Source organism: Nelumbo lutea, chromosome 6, assembly GCF_056320005.1.
Source record: "Nelumbo lutea isolate HS-2025 chromosome 6, American lotus-T2T, whole genome shotgun sequence".
NCBI classification, from domain to species: domain Eukaryota; kingdom Viridiplantae; phylum Streptophyta; class Magnoliopsida; order Proteales; family Nelumbonaceae; genus Nelumbo; species Nelumbo lutea.
Genome location: NC_142689.1, coordinates 1,615,001 through 1,625,850, shown reverse-complemented (window position 1 = coordinate 1,625,850; position 10,850 = coordinate 1,615,001). Strand labels below are relative to the sequence as shown.

The window sequence follows — 10,850 nt, the reverse complement described above, 5'->3', positions numbered from 1 at the left end:
AATACTGTGCTTATGAATTATAATATTACTTAATAAATATATTACTGTTAATAACTGCTGCTAATTTATAAATATTACTGTTAATTAATAACTACATTATTTATTTATTTATTTATTTATAGTAATTTATTAAAATAATGTAATTATAATAAAAATTACTATAATTATCAAAATACTGTTAATTACATTTTACAATACAGTAATTATGATTACTGCTTATTACCGTTTAAAAATAATTTAGTTACAATTTATTTACTGTTAATTGTTGTTCATTACTGTACATGGGTTTTCGGGTCAGTAATAAATTATATATAATTAATAAATATTTTAATAATTATTATTAAAATTTTCAATTATTCAATATTATTTACTAAATTAACTACAAAAGTTAGTACTTCGTTAATTTATTACCAAATTTAATTACAAAAAAGTAATTACTTAATCTTATAAATATTTCCGAATTTATAATTACTAAAATATTATTAATATTTTAATAATATTGATTAATAAAAAAATTGTAAGTAGAAAAACTTATTTACTTAAAATTAATTTCTGAAAATACTAATATGAATAATTTTAATATTACAGATTTCAAAATCAATACACATATAATAAGAATATATTATTACTTTATAATAATTTAAATAAACCCATACCGACCTGGTTTATTTTTATTCAACTCATACCGGTTTAATTAAATATGAACTTATTAATTTGACATAGTATTTAATTACTGTTAATTACTAAAGTAGTAGTAATTAATCATTTATAAGTAATTAATTACATTTATTATTATTAATAATTAATTAAATCTATGAATTACCAATACTCATTAATTACTGATAATTACTTATAATTATGTAATGTTTATCACTATCATTGTATATATTATTATCATTAAATTTAACAATATAAGAACATAATAATTCAATTATCAATTACATTTTTTAATTATCAACTTGGTATTATTTAAATATTTTAATTATTATTCCATTAATTAAATAAAAGATTATTTACAATAAATTAATTACTTATTAAATTTAGTAATAATATTATTATACTTATTTTTATTAATATTACTATTATTATTTTAATCATACGATTATTTCTGATTTTATAATTTGTTTAATATTAATATTAATATTAATTTAATAATAATGAGTATTACTAAAAACCTGTAAGTATAAGTAGGGTTGTTCACGAGTCGGGTTGGGTCGGTTTACTGCGGTTTTTCCAATCGACCTGACATAGAAACCGAAGTCGACCTAGTGTTAAGCAAAACCGACCTGGTCGGTTTGAGCCAGGTTGAGTCGGTTTGGGTCGGTTTCAGTTCTAAGTTCATCCCTGTGATAAAATCTTGCTAATTTTAAAAATAGTCATAAATTGAACATCATTTCAGCCATCTCCTATGATAAAATTTAAATGAAAAGTTAATCACAAAAGTTGTTCATTAATCACTATTCACTAATCCAAAGTTTCTTGCAACCATTCAAAAACTAGGTGGCCTAATGGGCTTTGGAACTTCATGTTTGAACTAGGAACTAAGTCGGTTCGATTCGGGTCAGTTTCGGTTTTCTTGTGTAAAATCCGAAACCGACCCGAATAATCGGTTTAGGAATTTACACAACTCGAAACTGACCCGTGCTGATGAAAACCCGGCCGACTCGGGTTGGGTCGGTCCGGGTTGGTCGGTTTGGTTGGGTTGGGCCTTCTTATAAACAGCCCTAAGTATAAGAATAGTTTTTCTTATAAAGACTTATTGATAATACTTATATTATTTAAAATCGAAATAACCGAACTTTCTGCGCATTCAACCACGTTTGCCAAACTTTTAAGGAATTTGCTTTGTGAACCAAGAACTTCAAAAAATTAAGGAACTCAGAGAACTTTCAAGGTGTTTGCCAAACTCTCTAGTTGTAGTCTCCAACTTCAAAAAAGTCAGATAACTCTTCAACTTCAGAATTTGCAAATCAAAAAATGCTGCAACAAATTTGCTACTTGGAGAACTCTCAAGTTAGTAACTTCTTTGTTTTATGCTTATTTCAATCTCTGTATATAATTGTTTCAATAACTTTATAGTAGTTCTCTGTTATAGTTTTCTATTATTTCAATCTGTGTTTTAATGATCCCCGACTACTGGTAATTATTTTAAGCTAGTCGTAATGGCCTAGTGTTAATTGTATTTTAAAATACTTATCAAAATATTTCTAACTACAATTTTAAAATATTTTACTTATAATTTTGTTAATGTTAAATTAAAATTTAATTACTATTAAATTAAAAAACAATTTAAAAATAAATACTGTTAATTACTGTAAAAGGGTTTTATAGTCAGTAATAAATTCAATATATTTAATAAATATTTAAATAATGCTAATTATTAAAATTTCACTTATTTATTTTTAATTAAATTAAATTCCTGGTAATTAAAAATTAATTATTGTTAATTGTTGTATGATGCATTGTTAAATATAATGAAATTTTAATAAATATTGTAAATATTGTAAATACATTAAATTAATAAATATATTACTGTTAATAAATGTTGTTGATTTATAAATATTACTATTAATTAATAACTACCTTTTATATGTATTTTAAGTGATTTATTAAAATACTGAAATTATAAAAATATGTTGTAATTATGAAAATACTGTTATTTATATTTTAAAATAATTATCACATTACTCTTACTTACAATTTAAAAATAACTTACTTACAATTTTATTAATGTGATATTAAAATTTAATTACTGTAAAATTAAGAAACAATTTCAAAATAATTACTGTTAATTGTAGTTAGTTACTGTAAACGGGTTTTCTAGTCTATAATAAATTCAATAGATTTAATAAATATTTAAATAGTGCTAATAATTAAAACTTTCATTTATTACATATTTTTTACTAAATTAATTACTTGATCTTATAAATATTTACAAATTTATAATTACTAAATTGCTATTAATATTTTAATAATACTGATTACTAAAAAAATTGTAAGTAGCAAAATTTTACTTACTGAAAATACTGAAATCAGTAATTTTAATATTACTTATTTCAAAATCAATACACACATAATAAGAATATAACATTAATTAATAATAATAATAATAATAATAATAACTTAGTTATTAATGTTAATTGTTGTTAATTATTACTATCTTAAAATTTAATTACTGTTAAATTTAATAACAATTTATAAATAATTATTGTTAATTGCTATTACTTACTGTAAATGGGTTATAATTACTGTTAATTACTTCATTAGATATGGATATGGATATGTATTATATTTATCTATTATTTTTAATTAATTATAGTTAAATGTAATTACATGTAATTTTCTGGTAATTAACTGTAATTTTATGTTATTTATAGCTTAAATTGTATTTACTGTTACAAACTGTCATTATAATTATTGCTAATTACCAATTAAATTTCTTTACTTACAATTAAACAAATATAATTGAAAATGCACACAAAATAAACAATTATTCAAAAATTATAGAGAAACACACACACACACACACATATATATATACAACCCCCACCATACAGATGTGTGGCTTTTTCAAATTTAGACATGGCATTTTTTTCTGAAAAGTTGTTAAAGCCCACAACCCACTACCACAATTTAGATAAGTGGCCTTCTCATTTTCTAGAAAGCTAGATGCCTGGCAATTTGTGAGAAATTAATGCTAAAGCCCACAACCCACTACCAAGCTACAGCCCCCCACCATTCAGACACATGGCCTTTTCATTTTTATCCCACAACCCACTACCAATATTTTCAATTCATTCCTAAAAAATTGCAAAAAATCTAAAAGTGGTTATCCACAAATACTTCTGCTTACATTCTATCAAGCTCAATTAAATATTAACCCTTTACTTATCATAACAAAAGAAAATTATCTATATTTCAATAATTATTGAACAATTATTTTTTTAAATAAACATTTCTTAATATTTTAATAATTATTTAAAATATTAATAAATATAAATTTGACATTATCGATTCTATAATGTAAATTTAACATTACTACTGAACTAGACATGTTCATGGGCCGGGCCGGGCTGGGCTTTCACTATGTATTAACAGATTTTTCTAAGGCCTGAGCCCGAGCCCGACTCGACCATCGGGCCTACAACTTGGGCCTGAGCCCGGCCCTCATAAAAAGCCCAAAGCTCGGGCCTGGGCCTGAGCCCGAAATTTATCCCATGTTGTTACTACTGCTAAAGCGACTAAATAGAGAGAGAGAGAGAGAGAGAGAGAGAGAGAGAAATTATAAAGAAAAAAATAAATAATGTATATATTAAATTATAAATATATATATTTCAATAAATATTATATTATTTTATATAATATATAAAATACATATTATGTATTTTATAAAATATATAATGTTGAGTCGGGTCGAGTCGGGTTCGAGCTAGGCTTTTTTGACAAATCTCAAACCCGGCCTGTAACACAGTCGGGCTTACTGTGTTAGGCCCGAGGTCAGGCCCGCGGGCCTAATTACATGACCAAGCCCAACCGGGGTGCGGGCCAGGCCAGGCCGGGCCATCAGGCTACCCGGCCCATGAACAGGTCTATACTGAACATTAGTACTGGACATGTATAATGTAAATTTAACATTACTACTGAACATGTATAAAAGTTTTAGAGGTTTTAAATTTCTGAAAATCAGTTTTTTAATATTTAATAAGAATCAGAGGTCAATTCAGAGTCAAACAGCACCAAAGTATCAAATTTGAAATACTTGAAGCAGCCACCAGCCTTGACGGCATTTTAGAAAGTTTCGTTCTTGACCGGGAGTCAATGACAACTGTTTTTAATTTCTGGGGGGCTATGGTCAAATCAAAGTCCAGTGGCAATGTAATTTAGTGGAATGCGAAGCACCAAAGCAACTTCGCCATTCCTTCCCTCCATCCAATAACTGGCAAAATCCAACCTATTTGATTTGTCGCGACTTTCCTTGGTTCGTCGTTTCCCCAACTGCAATCGCAATGTCCAGAACTTGCAAAGCAATTCAATAAGAAATTAGGAATTGTGGAATGTGGTGGACTTCTTTTACCAGTCCGCACCGGAGTTGGGGGGTGCAATGACCAATTAACCCTCCATCTCTACATACTTAATAAAAAAATAAAGACAGACGTAACTAGGTAAGTTAGTTTAGAAGGGGCAGTTTTGACAGTTAATGACATGGTGGCATTTATACTAACACATATTGGTGGATCCCACGACATAGATAAGAGCTACGTACGAATTGTCTAATCTAATATAACCAAAGTACCAAACAATTCTTCTTTCCATTCCATGTATTTGGTATTTCATTTCCAGCTCCGTATATATATCCACTACTATCTATATGTAAAATGTGTGGCATGGCATGCTTTTAATCTTAGGTTATGTTTGGTTTGAAGGAAAAAATAGGAAAATGAAGAAAAAGATAAAAAAAATCTTTATAAATCTTGTATAGTTTTGTTTATTTTACTTTTTCTTCTTCCTTTTCTTATATTTTCCTTCAAACCAAACATAGGTGTTATAGGGTTTTTATTCTTTTATATATAGTAAATTCCATCTCGCATCATCTTTCCTCCCTTGCAACTGCTTTGTATTCTCTATTCACAACATTTTCCAATGGATTTAACAAGACATTCTCAATATATGGCTGACGTGAAGATTTTGCTTGCAACGGATCGGATCTGACTCCCCCGGCGGCCCCAAACCCCAAATTAAAGAAGGAAAAAAAAGTAACATGTGCTTCAACATGTAACATCATTCTTTTTAATAAAGTCTTGTTAAGGCCACCACGGATTCCATAAAATTTCTGTTTCTGGGATCATTCAAAAAGAAAAAGCAAAAATAGTTAATCAAGTTCATTTTCAATAAAGTTTTGTAGATGGGACCTATGCACCCAGCTGGTGAGTGATGGCCTTATCCTTTGTGCAACACGTTACTAGGTGTGCAATTTGAACCGGGTTGGCCTGAACCCAAGGTTAGACTAGGTTACGATACGATTAGGACTTATATGATTGAAAAAACAAAAAAATAAATAAATGTGAGCTAGCTAGGCCAATTTAATTAAATCCTAAATTGGGTTAGGATGACACTTCAGCCAGTCCAATTCAACCTCAAAACAATATATTTATTCATAATATATTGAATATGCAAATAGTAAATATAAATGTATACATATGCATTGACAATGTGTACAACCAGTCTCATTCAAAATCACAAGGCTGAGCTTTGCTTTGTCCCCATATAAGTGTATAAGGATGCTAAAGCCGATTTACCTTAATCAAATCTACTAATCCTCTAAGTTTAGAAAATGACAACACTTTTTTTTATCAAAATTATAAGTGAGGAAATTAGACCAACCCTAACTACCCTAATCGAAACTCAAATCGATTCGATGATGGTTAATTGGATTGAGAGATTTTAATAACTTGACATGGTTAGGGGGACCCGACTTGCACCCTAACATCACAAATTATGGCCCCAAAGCCCAGATTGCAGCTACAATTAATATAACCTACCCTGTTATGTTACTAACTTATTATTAATTAATAATAAAGTTTGTGAGTATATATGTGGCTGGGTCTCAACTCTCAAGGACTCCAGATGTGAATTAACTTATTTACATATGCATTTCCATTCCGTGCCATGTCTCTCCTTACATACACTTGCCGATAGAAGAAATGTGGTGGAAAAAATCGGTCAAAGCCTGAAGAATAAGACTTGGACATTCCAAGCAATTTCCTGGTAGCGGTATATATACTAGTGGCGCCAGTAAAATATTTAACAACCATCTAAATGATAAAATAAAGCTGAAAGCATTAGAATTGACAGGATCGGCTGCCCACATACGCGCCCCACCGCCCATCCCCTCCGTGAATTGGGAATATCACAATAAGCACGGGAGATGTTCCCAGTACACGGAGGGGCCGGATGGGCCGGGGGGGTGCTCTTTGGGTTTGGGCAGCCGATCCGTACTCGATCCACTAGCTAGAATTGCAATTATCTGCTGCTGCGCTCTCTTCCTTCAACTATAAATAACCACTTGAGCCAGAGCCACCGTCACAATTCACCGAGCCTTCATCATCACCACTGTCCAGTGTCCATAGTGTCATTGGAGATGGAAGCTCCTTCATGGGCTGTGTACGCCTTGGCGTGGCTCCTCTCACTAGCACTTGTCATACTCTCTGGCCACTTCCGTCGCCGGCGAGCAAACCTCCCACCCGGTCCAAAACCATGGCCAATCATAGGCAACCTCAACCTCATAGGTCCCCTTCCTCACCGTTCCATCCATGAACTTTCTAAAAAATACGGACCCATAATGCAACTGCGCTTTGGTTCTCGACCAATCGTGGTAGGCTCTTCAGTTGAGATGGCCAAGCAGTTCCTAAAGATCCATGACATAACCTTCGCCTCCCGACCTAAGATGGCTGCCGGAAAATACACCACCTACAACTATTCCGACATCACCTGGTCCCCTTACGGACCCTACTGGCGACAAGCCCGTAAGATGTGCCTTATGGAGCTATTCAGCGTCAAGCGTCTCGAGTCATACGAGTACATTCGAGTGGAGGAGCTGCGAGCCGTCCTCAAGGGACTATACGCCTCTTCCGGCAAACCAATTGTGCTCAAAGACCATCTCTCAACGCTTAGCCTCAACGTTATAAGCCGGATGGTGCTGGGTAAGAAATACACGGATGAGTCGGAAACATCCATCGTAACGCCGGGGGAGTTCAAGAAGATGTTGGACGAGCTGTTCTTGCTTAATGGAGTCGTGAACATCGGGGACTACATACCCTGGATTGATTTCTTGGACCTACAAGGGTACGTGAAGCGGATGAAGATATTGAGCAAGAAATTTGATAAGTTCCTGGAGCATGTAATAGATGAACACAACGCGAGAAGACAAGGAGTGGAGGGCTATGTTGCCAAGGATATGGTGGACGTGCTGTTGCAGCTCGCCGATGATCCTACTCTTGAGGTTAAACTCCACAGGGAAGGCGTCAAGGGGTTCACTCAGGTATCCTCTAGTAGTACTAGGTCTACTTACAAGTAGCACAAGTTTAATATTAATTAATGAGTCAACTCAGTGTTTTTCCTCCCTAATTGATATTGATTTTTCAACAGTAAGTTAGTATATATTGATGACTAGCTAGTCTCTTCTTCTTCTTCTCTCTCTCCGACCGATTGATCCGGCAGGACCTAATAGCGGGAGGCACGGAGAGCTCTGCAGTGACAGTGGAGTGGGCAATCTCTGAGCTATTGAAAACACCAGAGATGTTCAAGAAAGCAACTGAAGAGCTGGACAGAGTGATCGGCAGGGAGAGATGGGTAGAAGAGAAAGACATCCCTCAGTTGCCATACATTCAGGCCATCGTGAAGGAGACAATGAGGATGCACCCAGTGGCACCCATGCTAGTGCCCCGCTTTTCTCGAGAAGACTGCGAGATAGCTGGATACGACATTCCGGCAGGAACTGAGGTATTTGTGAATACATGGACCATAGGAAGGGACCCCACGTTGTGGGATGCGCCTGACGAGTTCCGTCCCGACAGATTCATTGGAAGGGCCATAGACGTAAAAGGTCAAGACTATGAGCTGTTGCCGTTTGGATCGGGGAGGAGGATGTGCCCCGGGTATAGCCTTGGTCTTAAGGTTATTCAGGCCAGTTTGGCCAATCTGTTGCAAGGTTTCACATGGAATTTGCCCGGCAAGATGAAGCCTGAGAACTTGAATATGGAGGAGATCTTCGGGCTATCAACACCCAAAAAGATCCCTCTTGTAGCCGTCGTGGAGCCTAGACTTCCGACTCACGTCTACGGCCAGTGATTAAGCTATGTATCAATATTGTATGCGGTGTTGCTTAACCGATCGACCTTTAATTTTTATCTTGTAATAAGTAATAGAGTTATGGTTGTGGAAATTAAAGCTTGCTACTGTAATCAAATGAGTAATTAATATTGCACACATGGAGACTTTTGGACCTTAGAATTTTATATTAGTTTTACTTTTTGGCTCCATGAAGACATAGACATGTGGAATTAAGGGGAGAAAAAAGTAGCTAGGCTTAGGCACGGTGGGGCGCCGGGTACTTGTATTTGTCATTAAAATTTACTTATTGTGATCGATCATCGATGTTTAAAAAGCATACGCAATTGAATTGACTGTAATGCGGAATGGATAGATTTGGCCTTCAACTTCCATAGTTGCATTAATGCCACTTCACCCCAGTAGCTCAGTAAGCGAAGACTAGAGAAAAGCAGAGTCTTAACAAACCCATCACTGAAATCTTAAAAGAAAGTTTGTTTTGTGTTGCAGGAGGATATTTTGACTTTGAAACTAGATGCAGAAGTTATATTTGTCACGATATGCACAACCTGGCAGCTCAGCTCATATGGCTGCCCAAAAAAGGGCTTGAGGGAGCTGCAGGCTAATTCAGACAATTAGGGTTGGCTGCCTGTGCAATTTGAGGTTCTTGATAGGGATTACACGAACGCAGCCCATAGTTGTTATGGTCTTAGTTCAACCGAACGGACACGTTAACGTCAACCAAAAAGGATATGATACCAAACCGATCGAATGAAGTCATGAGCATTGAGCAATCAGAGCCCCGCGAATTAAAACGTAAAAACAGAACGATATATATATATAATCAGAATGATCTATTCCTTTCATCTATTTGGTTCATATTAGAATTGGAATTGGAACATAAATAAAATAAACTAGAATGGATTTTTTTTTTTGTGAAACTAAAGGTTGTTACACAAGACGAGCGTAGCACGACCCCAAGAATCAAATAAACAAAACTAAAGAGGAAGAGCCACTTCCCTCGATAGAAATGTGTGTTAAAAAATCAGCAGCTTGATTCGTCTCACTAATGCATTTTCATTCTGGAGGGGGAGCCAATGAAGAATGCCATTCACCATGAATGGAAATGGGATTTTGATTCGTCTCACTAAGATTGCGTTTGTTTAAAGTGTAAATGAGAACTGAAACCTGGTTGTAAATGAGAACTGGGGTAAAACCCTGGTTCGGTTCAATTTTGCTGGTATTTGGTAGAGGTGTTAGCATACCTCATCAATCGATGTAAAAATCCATTTTTATCAGAGAATTCATCGAAAATTAGCGAAAATTTTACATCAATAAAATCGATGCAAATCTACCTTCCTCTGTCCAACGGTTACCTCGCGTCTGTTCTGTCCAACATTGCATGTCTTCGTTCGAACCATGAAGAGAGAACCAGTGCGACGGCAGCATCCCCCACCAGTGTGACGGCGGCATCCCCAACCGGCGAGTTCCAATTCCAAAGCCCATCTCCACTAATACTACCAGTTTGCCATCCATCCACGCCGGTGCTTGGCATCGCCGATTGATAGAAATGGGTTCCCACCTCTACCAGTTCCGATTCCAAAGCCCGGCTCCACTAATACTACCAATCTGCCATCCTTCCACGCCCGTTCTTGGCACCGCCGATCGGGGACTGGCAGAAATGGGTTCCCACCTCTACCAGTTCCGCCTTTCTTTACTCGCTTCTCTCTCTCTCTCTCTCGCCCTTCTGGTTCACTCTGGGCTGAATCTTGACACTTCAGATTTCGATGCTCTCTTTCTTCTCCACAAAGATTTGGGTGGTTTCAACGGTCAACACTACTTACTAGAGAACCCGTGTTATTCGGCCGCTGGTATCTTCTGCGATCGGTCATCTCACGGAACTCAGAGAGCTCTCTCTCTCTCCCTAACAATCACCTCGTTGACAAAATTCCTTGACTGCCGGAAATTGCAAATCCTAAACCTGCGAAACAACCGCTTTTTTGGCAGAATTCCATCAGAATTCT

General features: G+C 34.8%; 1 protein-coding gene across 1 annotated transcript; it reads left to right on the top strand.

The window, feature by feature from the left end:
• Positions 1-7,046: 7,046 nt before the first annotated feature.
• On the top strand, positions 7,047-9,009 carry LOC148846755 (trimethyltridecatetraene synthase-like). The gene is made up of 2 exons (XM_088952204.1): positions 7,047-8,038; positions 8,218-9,009. The coding sequence occupies exons 1-2, from the start codon at positions 7,139-7,141 to the stop codon at positions 8,845-8,847; spliced, it is 1,530 nt and encodes a 509-aa protein (XP_088808330.1). The 5' UTR covers positions 7,047-7,138; the 3' UTR covers positions 8,848-9,009.
• Positions 9,010-10,850: the final 1,841 nt, after the last annotated feature.

What these genes read in the sequence shown, in the direction of transcription:
- LOC148846755 (XM_088952204.1), top strand. Translation starts at nt 7,139, where the DNA reads ATGGAAGCTCCTTCATGGGCTGTGTACGCCTTGGCGTGGCTCCTCTCA. An exon ending in GCGTCAAGGGGTTCACTCAG is followed by an intron (nt 8,039 to 8,217) that starts GTATCCTCTAGT and finishes TTGATCCGGCAG; the next exon opens with GACCTAATAGCGGGAGGCAC.